We start from the raw sequence: 18,063 nt of genomic DNA on the forward strand, positions 1-18,063 counted from the left end.
AAATAAAGATGGGACTAATTCCATTTAAATGTAATGGAAGAACAGCTGTGTTCATTGGCAGACACATTTCTTTCTTATCAACTAGGGCTTCCAAACATAGCTAGCTCAAAATTTTGAATACACAAAGCAGAAATACTTTAAGTGGTTTATTATGAATATGAGACATAATAGTGACAAGGGCCACTCTGACCTCTATGTTTTGTTCACAAGCTTTTTATTCTGGCTACAGGAGAGATGGTTTTGGTTGAAGTATATACCACATTCTGTAGGGTAGCATACCAATGCTATTTTTGTTGTCTTTTGTTTTCCAGGCAGCACTATCATAGAGTATTCAGAACCAAATCCATAATTTTGTCATGTCTGATGGGTAATGGGAACATTAGTAAGACCAGTAAACTTCACGCATATTAGTAGATTGCTTTGCTGTGAAATGTATTTCTTGGTCATAGATAATCTTTGGTGAGACTTCATGGCAATGAATAAAAAGTTTCTTGGAAATCTACATACAGCAGAGCTAAAAAGAGAACATTATCTGCTCCTTGAAGACAAATCACTGCCTCTTTCATGATCGACTGGGTCTAATATAACAATAATAACAACCACTGTTCTGTCAGCTTGTTGTACTGTCATGGCTCATGTGTTGCTGTGATGGTGAAAAATATGCCATCAGTATTTCAAATACCAGCAAGGTCACCCATGGCTGACAAGTTTCAGCAGAGCTTCCAGACTAAGACAGACTAGGAGGAAGAACCTGGCAATCTACTTCCAAAAAAAAAAAAAAAAAAAAAAGACCAGTGAAAACCTTATGAATAGCAACAGAACATTGTCTGATGTAGTGCTGGATGATGAGATCCTCAGGTTGGAAGGCTCTTAACATATAACTGGGGAAGAGCTGTCTCTTCAAAGTACAGCCAACTTTAATGACGTAGATGGAGTCAAGTTTTCAGGACCTTCATCTGCTGATGTGGCACAACTCAAAATGAGAAGAAACAGCTGCAAGCATCCCTTAGTAATGAGAACATGGAATGTATAAAGAATGAATCGAGGAAAACTGGAAATTCTCAAAAATGAAATGGAACGTTTGAAGGTTGATATCCTAGGCATTGGTGAGCTGAAATGGACTGGTATTGGCCATTTTGAATCAGACAATCATATGGTCTACTATGCTCGGAATGACAAGCTGAAGAGAAATGGCATCACATTCACTGTCAAAAAGAACATTTCAAGATCTATCTATCCTGAAGAACAATGTTGTCAGTGATAGGGTAATAGTGATACACCTAAAAGGAAGACCAGCTAATACAACTATTATTCACATTTACACACAAACCACTAATGCCAAAGATCAAGAAATTGAAGATTCAGACTTCTGCAGTCTGAAATTGATCAAACATGCAATCAAGATGCATTGATAACTTTTGGTGATTGGGATGCAGAAGTTGGAAACAAGAAAGAACAAACAGTAATTGGAAAATATGGTCTTGGTCATAGAAATGATGTTGGAGATTGCAAGATAGAATTCTGTAAGACCAATGGCTTATTCATTGGAAACACCTTTTTTTAACAACATAAACGGTGACTATACAGGTGGACTTTACCAGATGGAATACACAGGAATCAAATTGACTGCATCTGTGGAGTGAGACAATGAAGAAGCTCAATATCATCAGTCAGAACAACGACAGTGGCTGACTGAGGAACAGACCATCAATCAGTCATGTGTAAATTCAAATTGAAGCAGAAGAAAATTGAAACAAGCCCATGAGAGCCAAAGTACAACCTTGAGTATATCCCACTTGAATTTAGAGATTATTTCTCAAGACCAGATTTGATGCACTGAATACTAACGACCAAAGGCTAGATGAGTTGTGGAATGACATCAAGGACATCATACATGAAGAAAGCAAAAGGTCACTAAAAAGATGGTAAAGGAAGAAAACACCCAAATGTATGTCAGAAGAGGCCCTGAAATTTCCTCTTGAAGGCAGAATACCTAATGTATATGGGACAAATTATGAAGAGAAAGAGCTGAACAGAAGAGTTCAAAGGATGGATTGAGAAGGCAAAGTATTATGATGAAATGTGTAAAAACCTGCAAATAGAAAACCAAAAAGGAAGAACATGCTTAGCATTTCTCAAGCTGAAAAAAAAAATTAAGCCTTGATTTGCAATATTGAAGAAATCTATGGGAAAAATATTAAACAGTGCTGGCAGCATCTAAAGGAGATGGATGGACAGGAGAAAGATGTGGCAGTCTGCTTCCGTAAAGATTATAGCCTTGGAAACCCTGTAGGGCAGTTCTACTCTCTCCTATAGGGCCACTATGATTTGGAATTGACTCCATGACAATGAGTTTTTCTTTTTTCTTTTTCTTTTTTTGTTACTCCCTACTAAAGAAGGAGTCCTGGTGCAGCAACATTTAAGCACTAGGCTGCTAATCGATAGGTTGGTGGTTGGAACCTAGCTGCTGGCTCTGTAGGGGAAAGACCTGTCTCAATCCACTTCTGTAAAGATTACAGCCAGCTTAGGAGCAATGAGTTTGTGACAGTTGTGGAGGAAAAACTCGCAAAAAGAGGAGGAGAATGGTTGCACAACTCAAAGAATATAACAAATGTAACTGAATTGTACATGTGGAAATTGTTGAATCAGTGTATATTCTGCTGTGTATATTATCAACAACAAAATAAAATAAACTACCAAAAAAAGAAGATGGAAGGAAAACAGTCATTGTACTAAAAGAACTGAAGTTCAACCACTTCAGCAGATAGCATATAATCAAGAACTGATGGTACTGAAGGAAGAAATCTAAGCTGTGCTGAAGGCATTGGTGAAAAACAAGCCTCCAGGAATTGATGGAATACCAGTGGAGATGTATCAACAAATGGATGCAACCCTGGAAATTCTTCACAACTTCAATCTTTTCTCCATTATCATGATGTTGCTTATTGCTCCACATGTGAGGATTTTTGTTTTCTTTATGTTGAGGTGTAATCCATACGGAAACCCCAGTGCCGTAGTGGTTAAGTGTTACGGCTGCTAACCAAGAGGTCGGCAGTTCGAATCTGTCAGATGCTCCTTGGAAACTCTATTGGGCAGTCCTACCCTGTCCTATAGGGTCGCTATGAGTCAGAATCGACTTTAAGGTAGTGGATTTGTTTGTGTGGGTAATCCATACTGAAGGCTGTGACCTTTGATCTTCGTCAGTAAGTTCTTCAAGTCCTCTTCACTTTCAGCAAGCAAGGTTGTGTAATCTGCATAATGTAGGTTGGTTCCTGATTAAAATATAAAAAAAAAAATATAGAGCTCATAAAATGAAATAAAGAATATATAATGTTAAATTCAGCATTTTGAAGGATGTTCTGGAGCAAGCCTTCTTATTTTCAGCAGATCATGTCACAGATGTAGCCGCTCACATATAGAACCCAGCTTTAATACCAAAGTCTCATCATGGAGAGTGAAGCAAAAAATATGGGAAAATTATTGTGGGAGAAGATTCCAAGAACCCATTTTCTAAAGAACTGTTGTGTGCAAGGCTCTATGGAGAAACACTGTTGAGTAGGGCATCAAATTTTTGGCCTAGAGTTTCTGTTCTTCTCAAATTTATTATTGACCCTTTGGTTTGCAGGCTCTGACACCGAGTTCAACATCTTCAAAAGAAAACATGAAGAATGGGAACATTGTGACTGAGTTTGTCCTCCCTGTACTCACTCAATATCCTGAAGGGGGAAAAAGTTTCATTTGTCGCTTTCTTACCCAGCTACATTGTGAAGGTAGTGGTCAATCTGCTCATCATGGTGACAATCATAGCCAGCCAATCCCTGGGTTTCCCCATGTGTTTTTTTTTTTTCCTTGCCTATTTATCATTTATATAGACTGTGTATTCTACTTCTATTGCTCCCAAAATGATCATAGACATGCTCTACTAGAAAAAAAGTTCATTTCCTTCCATGCTTACACAGCACAAGTCTTTATAGATCATTTATTTGCTGGTGCTGAAGTTACTCTTCTGCTGGTATGGTGTATGACTAATATGTGGCCATCTGTAAACCTCTTCATTATTTGGTGGATATTTGTTCTCATGCTGATAATAGCCTGGATTGGAGGGTTCCTACACTCTTTGGTTCAATTCTCTTTATTTATCAGCCCCCTTTCTGTGGCCCCAAAGTCACTGACAGCTTTGTGTGTAATGTGTATTCCTTACTGAAACTTGCTTGCATGAACAGGTGTTTCTGTGATAGCCAATGGAGAGGCAATTTTCACTGTGATGATCTTCATCCTACTAGTCTTCTATGGGGCCATCTTACACTCCTTGAAAACTAATTGTTTGGAAGGGAAACACCTGTGCATCTCATATGACTGTGGTCTTTTTATTCTTTATTTTCTGTATCTTCCTGTATGCAAGGCCAACATCTCCCTTCCTACTGATATATTCGTGACTGTGGTTTTAGCTTTCATAACCCTATGTTGAACCATTTAATCTATCTGTACCCTGAGAAACTCAGAAATGAAAAATGCTGTGGGGAAACTTTGGAGTAAAAAAGTAACCTTAGTTGGAAGAGGGCTGTAGCCCTCACTCAGAACATGATATTCATTATTTCACAGAACCAAGGAATGCTTTCACTATCAGTGATCCCAGTCTTTTTTTTTTAAATCATTTTTGTTGGATTCTTTAGACTGTTTATCTTTAGACTTGTATATAAATTATTCTTTATATAAGTAGAATATGTCATAGCCCTTAGAGAGAAAGAAAATTTCATAGGTTTAAACCCCTATATATTGAATCATACTGTGTTAATTTTCCTTTGTGGACAGCAATGTTTGGTTTTATTTCAAATTCTTATTTGTGAAGCATGGTGCCTTCCTGAAACATAAAAATGTGACCTAATCAAACATTTCTTTTAGTCCCAGACAGTGAGATTTTAAAATTAAAAATTAAGATTTTTAAAAAAGTTAACCTAACAAAAAAATAAGTGACTTTGTCAAATTAATTAAATTTACATGGCATATGTTCATAGATGAAGATAAATTCATAAGAAATGAAGTTTGTTAACTTTGTACTGTGATGAAGCAAGGATAACCAAGTAGTGTACGGTCGATTTTGTGAATTGTGACTCATTTTTGAACAGAAAAGTACTTCAACCCCATTTAGTATATCTAGTTAATCGACCTTCTCCAATAGTTGAAATACATGCTTAAAGTCATTCATATCACAGATAATTCAAAAACAGTTGCAGTGGTACATCCACAGGGAACTGCCGGAAATTCAAGGTGAATTCAGAAGAGGACATGAAATGAGGGATATCATCACTGATGTCAGATGGATTTTGCCTAAAACAAAGAACACCAGAAGGATGTTAACCAGTATTTTATTGAGTATAGAAAGGCAGAAAGGCATTTGTGTGGATCATAGCAAATTATGGAAAATATTGCAAAGAATGGGAATTGCAGAACACTTAATTGTGCTCTTATGGAACCTGTAAGCAGACCCAGAGGCAGCTGTTTGAATAGAACAAGTGGATACGGTATGGTTTTAAAATCAGGAAAGGTGTGCATCAGGGTTGTATCCTTTCATCATACTTATTCAATCTGTATGCTGAGCAAATAATCCGAGAAACTGGACTATATGAAGAAGAATGTGGTATCTGGATAAATGGAAGATTCATTAATAATCTGAGATATGCAGATGATATAGCCTTGCTTGCTGAAACCCTGGTAGCATAGTGGTTAAGTGCTACAGCTGCTAACCAAAAGCTCAGCAGTTTGAATCTACCAGGTGCTCCTTGAAACTCTATGGGGCAGTTCTGCTCTGTGTATAAGGTTGCTATGAGTTGGAATCCACTCGATGGCAATGGGTTTGGTTCTTGGTTTGGTTTTGCTGACAGCAAAGAGGACTTGAAGCACTTACTGATGAAAATCAAAGACTACACCCTTCAGTATGGATTGCATCTCTACATATAAAAAAAAATTCTCACAACTGGACCAATAAGAAACATCATGATAAACGGAGATAAGATTGAAGTTGTCAAGGATTTCATTTTACTTGGATCCACAATCAACCCCCTTGGAAGCAGCAGTCAAGAAATAAAATGAAGTATTCCATTGGAAACATCTGCTGCAAAAATCTCTTTAAAGTGTTTAAAGTAAAGATGTCACTTTGCGACTAATGAGTGCCTGGCTCAAGCCATGATATTTTCAATCACCTCATATACATGCAAAAGCTAGGCAACTAATAAGGAAGACTGAAGAAGAATTGATGTCTTTGAATTATGGTGTCGCTGAAAAATTATGAATGTACTATGAACTGCCAGAAGAATAAACAAGTTGTCCTGGAAGAAGAACAGGCAGAGTTCTCTGGAAGGGAGGATGGGAAGACTTTGCTTCCTGTACTTTGGACATGTTTTCCAGGAGGGACCAGTCCCTAGAGAAGAACACTGTGCTTGGTAAGATAGAAGGTCAATGAAAGAGAGGAAGACACTGGATGAAATGGATTGATACAGTGGCTGCAACAATAAGCTCAAACATAGCAACAATTGTGGGGATGGTTAAGGACTGGGCAATGTTTACTTCTGTTGTACAAGGGTCACTATGAGGTGGAACCTACTCAATGGCACCTAACAACAACAACATATCACAGAGCAGTTTCAGGATCTGCCTCCATTAAACACTTTGAGTATACTTTTTTTTTTCTTTTTAACACAATGTTATGGATTGAATTGGGCCATCTCCAAAATATGTATTGAAATTCTAACCCCCGTACTTGCATATATGATCCTGTTTAGAAATAGCAGTTTTATTTTGTTATGTTAATGAGGCTATACCAGTGTAGGGTGGGTCTTAAACCTAATCTTGTCTGAGTTATTAAAAGACCAGAATATACACAGACACACAAACCATGTGAGGATTCTTTAAAAGCCAAAGAATGTCAAGGAGCCAAGGAATGCCCAGGGCTATTCACAAGCAAGGAATTGACACAGCCAGTACTTTAGATGGACTTTTAGCTTCCAGAAAAATGAGAAAATAAATTTCTTTTATTTAAGGCTACCTAGTTTTGGTATTTGACTCATAGCGACCCTATGCAATGCCCCATAGGGTTTCCGAGGAGCACCTGGGGGACTTGAACTGCCGACCATTTGGTTAGCAGCCATAGCACTTAGCCGCTAAGCCACCAGGGTTTCCAATTTGTGTCATAGCAAATAAAAATAATACCAAACCCACTGTCTTCGAGTCGATTCTGACTTGTAGTCACCCTATAGGACAGAGTAGAACTGCCCATAGGGTTTCCAAGGAATGCCTGGTGAATTGGAACCACCAAGCTTTTAGTTAGCAGTCATAGCTCTTAACCACTATGTCACCAGCAGCACTAGGTAATTAAGACACACAATAAATATTAAATATTTTTGGAACAGGTTATTTTGTTTTATGTAATGAATGCCTTTCTGATTCTCAGTAAAGTGAACTATACATTCTTGTCAACTTAGGTGATAAATCACAGGTGTCTCTCTGTTTATAATTGTTCTGTAGCAGTTTGGTACAATGGATAAGTGCTTGGCTGCTAACCAAAATTTGACATTGTGAATCCACCAAGTGGCTTCTCAGGAGAAGACCTGGGGATCTGCTTTCATAAAAATTGTAGCCAAGAAAATTCAATGGAGCAGTTGTACAATCATGTGGGTCATCATGACTTGAAAATCAACTTGATGACACCCAATAACAACAACAATTCTGTATTACAAAGATCATTTGTTTAAGGCTCTGACCTTAGATGTTTCCCTCTTGGTAAGTCTACCCATAACATACATACTAAGGCATTAAAATTAGTGTGTGTGTGTGTGTTTTTCCCCCTTAATCATTTTCTGAATTTATAATTGGATTCTATTATGGTACTTAGAGATATTAATACCTCCATTTATTGAACAAATAGTGAATAAATCCCAATCATGTAGTCACATTTACTCTTCAGCAAAGGAAATAAAAACTTCTCTAGATCTTTTAATAATGAATGAATCCAGTGCACAAAATTAAAAACTTACATAATCATTGGAGGGGTTGGAGGAGCTGGCTTTTAGATTTGTGGATTTGGAAAGAAAGTCCACTGCAACTACTTCTCAAAGTACTTCCCTGTTCAGAGTTTAAAAAGATAATTTACTTCAAAAGTTTTAAGGCTTTACTTTTTCACATTTACCTCTTTAATTCATATAGAGCTTGAATTTTAAGGTAGTGTTTGAAGTGGAAATATGGATAAGGATAACTAGATTTTTCCAGCACCATTTATTGAATACCCATTTCATTTCCTACTGTGCTGAAATGTCATCATTTTTACATATAAAATATCTACAGATCCATTGTCCTGTTCCTTGAATTTCTATTTTCTTCAATTTGTCTATCCGTGAGCCAATACTATAGAGTTTCATTACGGTATTGTTTCAAATAGATACTATAGTTGTGTAACAAATTGCTCCAAAATTTAGTTGCTGAAAACAAGATCACTTTATTTCCAGATGGTATCTCTAGGCCATGAATACGGTTCATGGTTTCTCATGAGGCTAAAATCAGAGGTGATTGGGGATGAGGTCATCTAACAATTTTCTTTATCATACATCCGGTACCTGGTCTTGAAAGTCTTGAACTGTGATGGCTGAAATAACTGGCACTGTTTGGGCATCTCCCTCTATTTCTATGTGGTCTCTCTACATAGTCTCTCAAGCATGGAGACTTTTACATGGTGAATCAGAGCTCTAAAAGTGTGTGTGTCAAGAGAGTGATCAAGGAAGAAGTGCATTGTGTTTCTTTACCTAACCTTGGAAGTCACATCGAATCACTTCTGTCATATTCTATTTGTCCAGAGAGTCATAAATTTCCTTCCATTTTCAAGTAGAAAGGGCATGAACTCTACCACTTAAGGAGGAAATGTCAACATTCTGAAAGAGCATATATAACAGGTTATATAATGTGGTGGAAATATGTCAAAATCTGCCCTTTGGCCACAACAATGTGCATGCCCCCCACAAGAAAAACACACTCACTGTCCCCTTTCCCAAGGTCCCTTTCTCAACCCTCATCCAATTACAGTATCAGCTTTTGACTTAAGGTTCAGGATCTTATCATCTAAATTACATCCAAGTGGGGATGAGGCTCGTGAGGTGTGGTTCCTTGTACACAACTCTTTTAGTACTGTTCGGTCTGAAGACCTATGAACTATAGATGCATTATCTGTGCTCCCCCACCCCCACCCCAGTGTACAATGCTCTGACAGGTATGGGATAACTTCTATACACATTTATGTTCAAAAATGGGAAACATGACAGGTGCACAGCAGTGATGTTCCATGGAAATTTTTACAACCTATTTAGACACATGTTATTTCCAGATTCTTGGTTATCTGTCCAGGACTTCTGGTAGTGATTTTTCCATGCATCTTGCCCCAAAATACCTTTGGTATTTTGATTCTGCTTTCTGAATTATCCATTCTTGCCTATAATATATAGCTTGTGTTTGTAGGTTACCAAACATACTTGAAAGATATAGGGGAGATTATTATCACATTCCCTTTTATCTTACTTATTTGGCTTGGAAAAAGATGGAGAGACAGACTTAATATGTGTGGAAAATGGAAGCTTAAAAATTCCAAATCATTTATCTTTATATTTTGTGATTTGTCTTTATACAATAAATCCTATAGAATAAATTCAAAGGCTATATTTGGTTATGATATCTCAACATCTTCACTTCCCAAAAGGCAGATCTCTCTTGGAAACAACATGGGCAATTGTCTTAGTTATCTAGTGCTGCTATAACAGAAATACCACAGGCAAATGACTTTAACAAACAGAAGTTTATTTTCTCAGTCTATTAGGCTAGAAGTCCAAATCAAGGTGTCAGCTTTTTCTCTCTGTCAGTTCTGTAAAAAGGTCTTTATCATCAATCTTCTGTTGGACTCAGTGCAGGGATCCCAGGTCCAAACACTCACTCTTCTCCTGGCACTACTTTCTTGGTGGTATGAGGTCCCTCTGTCTCTCTGTCCCCTTCTTTCTTTTATATCTTAAAAGAGATTGGCGTAAGAAAAGCTTAATCTTGTATTTCAGCCCTGCCTCATTAACACAACTGCCACTGATCCCATCTCATTAACATCACAAGACATAGGAAATTCACATCAGATTACAAAATGGTGGACAATCACACAAGACTGGAAATCATGGCTTAGCCAAGTTGACACATATTTTGGGAGGACACAATTCAATCCATTACAGTAATCGAAGCAACTATATAGATCAATTAGGCAAACAAAACAGTAACTTTTGTTTGAATTACTCTGTAAAAAGTGAGACTATCAGCTATTCCACGTAGTGAAAAGATAAACAGGCTGAGACTCAGGAAACCTGAGTTGTTATCCTTAATCTACCACCATCTAAATGTGCAATTTTGTTAGTGTCTTTTTCTTCTCTTAATCTCAGTTTCCTCATTTTCAAAATAAAAAGAATCTGTCTACCTACCTACCAACTGACCAACCGATCAACCAGTGCATCCATCCATCCATCTGTCCATCCGTCCGTCCATCCATCCATTCACCCATCTATGTATCACCTATCTACTTATTTATTTATAGGTCACATTCTGGCCTCAGTGTGCTTAAATTCTCAGAAAATTTTCATTCTAACATAGTATGAATAGGTTATTACTCTGCTCAATAGGAAACATGGTCCAACTTTTTTCAGAGACTTCTTATTTTGGAGAGCTCTTAAATTAGAGAACATAATGGAACCGAAACACAATAAGCTGGCTTTTAGTTCTACTGCTTAGCAGGTATACCATACTGGGCAAGTGAAATGAGACATTCTGAGCCCTAGACTTCCCATCTATGAATTAGGAAACTATACTCAGGAGTTATTTAAGTTTAAATGTGAAAATGACTTGCAAATACTAAGTGCATAAAAATCAACATCAAAACTGTTGCCATCGTCTTGATTCCACCTCATGGTGACCCCATGAGTTACAGAGTAGAACTGCTGCATTGGGGTTTCTTGTCTGTAGTCTTTACAGAAGAAAGTCACTAGGCCTATATTCCATGGAGCTGTTGGGTGGGTTCAAGCCACCAACCCTTAGGTCAGTAGTCTAATGAAAACTATTTGTACCACCCAGGGACCTAAGCCAAAAAAACCAAACCCAGTCCCTTTGAGTCGATTCCGATTCCCAGGGACCTACTTACTTTTAATAACAAATTTAAGGTGGGTTAGAAATAATATTTGGATGGGGTAGCAATGTGTTATTAACGGACATAAAACCAAACAAAACAAAAAAAGTATTTATCTATTGCCTTCGAGCTGATGTCGACTCATAAAGACCCTACAGGACAGAGTAGATCTGCTCCAAAGGGTTTCCAGGGAGTGCCTGGTGTGTTTGAATGGCCAACCTTTTTGTTAACAGCTGTAGCTCTTAACCACTGTACCACTACGGCCCCAAATAAGTATATAAGTAGTTCTTAATTCTTGTTCTAAATTCTCCTGAGAGGGAAGTTGGGAAATTCTCAGGGGAAGTACAGAGACTGGCATAGTTCAAATCCCTAAGTGTTTTTTGAATCCAATTTTATGCCTCCATGAGTTAGAGTGAGAGTCTTCTTAAAGCCTTTGTTGATAGATGAATATTAAAGAAGGGTCATGCTAACTATGTAGGTAAGGTTTTAAATGGCAGATAACACGGGGTCAAGATTGAGAGCAAGACTTGAGGCCAGATACTTGAATTACATCTTCTGACCCGCTCCTCACTAACTATACGTCCTGAGGTAAAAGGCTAACTCCCTCTTTTTCTCAATTTTCCTATATGTAAAATAGAAGGAATAACCTTCCTACTCTATATAGTCCTTTTAAAAAAATATTAAATGAGATAATTTACGTGAAGTGCTTTGCACAGTGCCTAGCATATGAGAGTATAAGAAGTAATAAATTAATATTAGTTTTTGATCATTGCATATAATAATAATGTTTAACCTTTACATAGAACTTTATATTTTATGAAACATTTTCATATCTCCTATGGGGAAAGTATGATTAATTTCTTTAGTTCTTCATTTTCTTAGGACTCATGCTGAGATCACAAAAATGGAGGTAGAGATAAGAAAGAGATATGAAAAGGGAACAGAGACCAGTGGACAGTAGAGATCTTTTGGGGGTGGGCAATGCTGAGCAATGCTGGGATTGAAGGGGAGGACATCAGTGAGTGAGAACCCTCGTAAGTACATCTATATATAAAAAAAAAAAATTTTTTTTTTTTATATATAGGTGTCAGAAAATTAGATTTGACATTCACATTAAAACACTAATCATATGACAAATTCTGCCTCTTCCTACTCAATGCCAAAATTAACCCCTAATTCTGGTGGTGGGGTGGTGATGTGCATGTGTGGGTGAAATATCTTATAATCACTTGGATAAAGAATAATAATAATAAAAAAGATTCATGGTGGTGGTTAAAAACCTTGCAGATGAATGAGAGAAAAATGTGTACTCATCTGTTTTTATAAGTACTTGTTTTGGGGTGGCACAGATACAGCCTCATAGAAAGTACACTATAAATTTAATAGTCACAGTTATATGTTATGGACTTCCACAGGCATAAACATACCCCACTCGTAAAAAATTTCAATAAAATAGTTGATATTCATTGTGCACCTACTTTGGGCCAATTGCAGAGCTAGTAGCCTTGCCTGTCTCACACCCATACTTCAAGCTAATTGTCCACATTTGACAGAAAATAGTTGAGAAGTTCAGACGTTAAACACATTTTATAGAATTACCTTTGTTAGCTCTTTATTTCACTGTGAGACCAGGGTTACAAACCACTGACTAACATCAGAAAACTTCCTTACCCTCTTCTTATCTTAGTTATTTCATCTACTAAATAAGGATAATAACAGTGTATGACTCAATATTGATACAAGGATTAAATGTGCCTGCATTTCAAAGGCACTCAAGTAAATATTAGCCGTGTTAATCAAGGCATCTGTACGTGAGGTTGTCTCAGTAAAGGGCAACAATGTCCTTCATGGAGTGAAGTCCAAAACTTTGGAATAATTTTTACTCTTCTTTCTTTCTGACACCCCACATGAAGTCCATCAACAGATACTACTGCAGCTACCTTCATCATACATCTACCTCCACTACGCCCATCCTGGTGCAAATCACCATCGCGTTTCTGTTGAATGGTTACAATATTTTCCTAACTAACCATCTCCCTGCTTCTACTATTGCCCCTCTATAGTCTATTCCCCACACAGTAGCCAGAACAATCATTTCTAAGATTTAGTCAGACCATGCCATTTTGCTGTGCAAAACCTTTCAATGGCTTTGTTTTTCACTTAGAATAATTTCATACCCCTTAAAATGATCCTACAAAGCCCTATCATACCTGCCACTTATCAGTCCTTGTTCATTGCTCTCCAGCCACACTGATCTCCTTTAGACAATGATGCCAACCACATTCCCTCCTCAGAGTGTTTTCACTTACTGATTTTTTTGTCTGGAATGTTCTTTCCTTAGATGTCTTCTTGCATCCTTCTTCACTTCTTTCTAGTCTAGTTCACATGTTCCCTTCTCAATGAAGCCTTCTGTGACTACCTTATAGAAAATAACACCCCACCCCCTGATTCCATATATGCATTACCCTACTTAATTTTCCCCATAGCAGATATTATGACCTGGAATACTATCTACTATCTGTTTTATTTGCTTACTTTCTGTCTTCCCCTCCTAGAATGTACACTACATGAGTGTAGAGACTTTACCTGTTTGTTCACTAATATCTTTCAACTTTCTAGAGTGTTGGGCAGATAGTAGATGATTCATAAATATTTGGTAAATGACTTATTAAATGGAGCTTAAAGCTATATTTCATTAGGTAGTCCTTCTCCCCAGACTCTACAGGTTTTATTTTCATTAATAAGAATATTCATTTTGTCTAATTTTGTATGGATGTGGAGTTTGGCAGACTGATAAAATGTTCCTTAATATTATATCTTGTTTCTGTTTGACTTCAAAATCTCAAAAAGAGATTTTATAAGTGATTAAAACTACCCCCCCAAATAAAATAAAACAGAAAAACTCATGATGCAATAACACACACAGAAAGAGAATCTGGATTTTTGTGAGTTTTTCAGCTTACTTTCTAAGTAATTCTAATATAAAAAGACAAATACTTTCCCAAAAAAGATAAAACCATGGCTCTCATACAAATTTAAAATGAACACATGGCAAAGCTTTTATTTAACACATTAATTAATGAATGAACCAGGAATATGTCATAATCCATTTAAAGGAGAATCCAGTGTAGCACATTTGTTCAATCAGGGATGTGTAATGAATTTACAAATAGATGCAAAACTGACTTTATCCACAATGATTGAGGGAAATCAATTGAACCTCCATCAGACAACATTTTCAGTTTTATGGACAGAAATTATTTGTGTATCAGTTTTCTATAACTCAAAGAGTTATAAAATAGTTCAAAGACAGTGAAAGGCATAAGCCTCACAGAATCATGTAGCCCCAAGAGGAGTGCTATACATAACACATAGCTTTCATTGAAGATCACCAGTAATCTTTTTATATTTCAAAGTCTTTCAAAGTTTTTTCCTCACAGAAGTTAAATTTCTTTAGCAGCTATACATCAAAAGAAGTAGAGATTATTTTTAAATAATGTAAAATTATATAAAGGGAAAACTATTATTCCATTTATTTCTATTATTTACAAAGGAAAAGTGCAAACTTTCTATATCCATTGGGGTCTTCACAGGAAACAGCATACTCAAAATGGCAGATTAAAAAAATTTAAAGAAGATTATTTATCAAGGTATGAAAAAGTTTAAGGGGAATTAATTAGGGATGATGATAAAGCATTCCGCGCCTAGCTACCAGTAGGAAACCATTGCCACAATTACGGCTGAGGGAATGAGCGGAATAAATGATTACAAAAGGAAATAGGAGAGTAGGAGACGCCTACCCAACAAGTCCTGTGACCCTAATTTAAGGTACCCTGTTACTGATAAACCACGGGAGGGACCCAGGAGAATAAACCCTGACATTCTTTTCTTCCCACCCTGTCCTCTAACATTCATCTAGTACTTCCTGTTGACCAGAGAAGAAGGAGGCCTGGTTGAGGAACACCGTGGAAGCCCTCCATGGAGGAGAAGAGTGAGAATGTATCTGAAGGGCTGAAAGGAGTATATCTTGCTCACTTTCCAACACTTTATTAAATTGTTTTTCTTGGTAAGATGGTGAGCACTCCTATTTTGGAAAAGAGAGAACACAGGAGAAATAAGTAAATTGTCTTCCAACTTATTTGTACACGTAATGTTTATTGACCTCCACTCTGGGTCAAACATTAAAGTAGATCTGGGGATAAAGAGGTGAAGAAGGCAGATACAGTTTTCCTTCTCTGTGGCTTATTTAAAGGGTTTTTGAATGGAAGAGTGAGGTGATTTGGTCTTAATCTGTATATCAACAGTGTGTAAAACAAGAACTAAGAGTTGGTTAGAAGCCATAGCTCTTAACCACTGCCCCACCAGGGCCCCTCATATACAGGTATATATATATACACATATATACTTATGTGTGTGTGTGTGTTTCTATGTGTATGTGTTGTTTTTGTTGTGTGTTGTGGGGTTGATTTTTACTCATAGTGACCCTATACGACACAGTAGAACTGCCCCATAGGGTTTCCTAGGCTAAAATCTTTATGAGAGCAGATGGCCAGGTCTTTTCTCCCACAGAGTGATTCATAGGTTTGAACTGCCAATCTTTTGGTTAGCAGCTGAGTGCTTAACTGTTGTGGCACCAGGGCTCCACACCCACACATAGATGAGTTCCCTAACATTTCTTGCTGGCCGAGAAGGAATTAGGTTTATTACATGATGAGCTCCCTCTTCCTGGATATCCTCCAGCAAATGTCCAGTGACCACTTGTCAGAATATGTTGTAGATGGCATTCCAGCACCAATAGAAAAAGCTGGATTAGACAGCCTCAATGGTTCTAATCTTTTTGTAAAATAGAAATTGCTTGTTTTTTTCTCTTCTTGTGTACCATAAGGAAAAGAGTTTGTATTATTAAAATGCTTTGTTCTTATTTGCAAACCCAAAATCTCATCACCCTGCTTTAATAATGTTGTCTTTACAGGATAATCCCAATTTCTGTGTCCATCATCACCACTGAAATGAAAGAAAACAGGATGAATGTGACTGATTTAATTCTAATAGGACTTACACAGAATCCTCAGATGCAGAGAATTCTAGTTGTTGTTTTGTTTACCATCTACATTGTCACTGTTACAGGAAATCTGCTCATTGTGGTCACCGTAATCTACAGTCAGACATTTAAAACCCCAATGTATTTTTTCCTGGCCTTCTTATCTTTGATAGATGCCTGCTACTGCTCTTCCATAATCCCTAAAATGCTAGCTGACTTGCTCTCTGAGACAAAAACCATCTCCTTCAGTGGCTGCATGACACAGATCTTTATTGAACATTTCTTAGGTGGTTCTGAGGTTGCCCTCCTTGTGGTCATGGCCTATGACCGTTATGTGGCCATCTGTAGACCTCTGCACTATGTGACCATCATGAACCACCATGTATGCTGCCTTTTGGTGGGGGTGTCTTGGACAGTGGGTTTTTTCCACTCTATTGGACAGATTCTTGTCACTTTCTGGCTCCCATTCTGTGGCCCCAACATTATGGATCACTTCACGTGTGACGTCTTTCCCCTGATACAACTTGCCTGCACAGACACTTTCCTTGTGGGTCTCTTGATTGCTGCCAATGGTGGGGTAATCTGTGTAATAACCTTTGTAATGTTGTCGATATCCTATGTTGCTATCCTATATTCCTTGAGGACTCAGACCTCTGCAGGGAGGAAAAAGGCCCTCTCTACCTGTGGTTCCCACATCACTGTTGTTGTCTTGTTCTTTGTGCCCTGTATTTATATATATATGCGACCAGTAGCCACCTTCTCCATGGATAAAGCCATAACTGTATTCTATACTCTTGTCACTCCCATGTTAAATCTCATTATCTACACAGTAAGGAATGCAGAAGTAAAAAATGCCATCAAAATGTTACTGAATAGAAATGTAATTTCAGATAATAAATGACCCAATATGAAGATTTTATTTCTATCATAATCTTTACATTTTTGTTTTATGTTACATACATATATGTGTAAGAATGTATATGTTTGTGTGTGTATATATATATATGTAGCTCTTTCTCATATTTATCACTTAACTTCTATAGAACCTTTGTGCAAGAATGGCATGGAGGTGGTGTCTGACCTTCTCTATCTTCACAAAGAGGAAGAAGAATCAAAATTAGCAACCCCAGCCTGATTCCTTGCTGAAGTCAGGCATGCCTCCTCTCTCCACCATCTTTACTAATTATGACACCAGCTGCCCCTCCTGTGGCACTCTCTACTTCTCTGCTGGGTTCAATAATTCATTGCAATGGCCACACAGAACTCACAGAAAATACCCACTATTATGGTGTTTATTAGGGAAGTAACAGTTACAATTCAGACCCAAGAACATTCAAGATACAGTTCTTCCATAAGAACAGCCTCTTTCCAGCTGTGCTGAAAGGCATACCTCTCCCTGTTCCTAGACATATGCCCAAAAGCACTCAACTTTCCCCATGAGCCTGGAAACCCACCGGGCAGTTGCCTGCTGCTGGGTGTCTCCTGTTGGGTCTTTTCTGCCACTGCTTCTCACCATCTTCAGGGTTACAGCTCACTCTCTCTGTTGGTCTCCTGCTTCCAGGAGCTTCTCAGCACAGGGACCCCGGGTCCAAAGGGCGTGCTGGCTCCTGGCTGTTCTTCCTTGGCAGGTGTGGAATCTTCTTTTTTCCCCCTCTGGGGTGGCTGATTTCAAGCCCAGCAGGATGACAAACCTGACCAATCCCTTTGGTGGGCCATAATTACTCTACCACTCAATCACACCAATCACTTGGGTGGGGATTACAAGACCATGGCTATAAAGTCCTCACAAAAGTCACCCATCACACCACACTTTGCAACAATTATTCTGATTTCA

The 18,063-nt window shown here is 37.8% G+C and overlaps 1 protein-coding gene across 1 annotated transcript; it reads left to right on the top strand.

Annotated features, from left to right (window-relative positions):
- Window positions 1–15,971: 15,971 nt before the first annotated feature.
- Window positions 15,972–17,274, top strand: LOC100676018 (olfactory receptor 4C3D-like). The gene has a single exon (XM_003423590.3). The coding sequence runs from the start codon at window positions 16,198–16,200 to the stop codon at window positions 17,128–17,130; it is 933 nt and encodes a 310-aa protein (XP_003423638.2). The 5' UTR covers window positions 15,972–16,197; the 3' UTR covers window positions 17,131–17,274.
- Window positions 17,275–18,063: the final 789 nt, after the last annotated feature.

This window comes from Loxodonta africana, unplaced genomic scaffold (genome assembly GCF_030014295.1).
Source record: "Loxodonta africana isolate mLoxAfr1 unplaced genomic scaffold, mLoxAfr1.hap2 scaffold_85, whole genome shotgun sequence".
NCBI classification, from domain to species: Eukaryota; Metazoa; Chordata; class Mammalia; order Proboscidea; family Elephantidae; genus Loxodonta; species Loxodonta africana.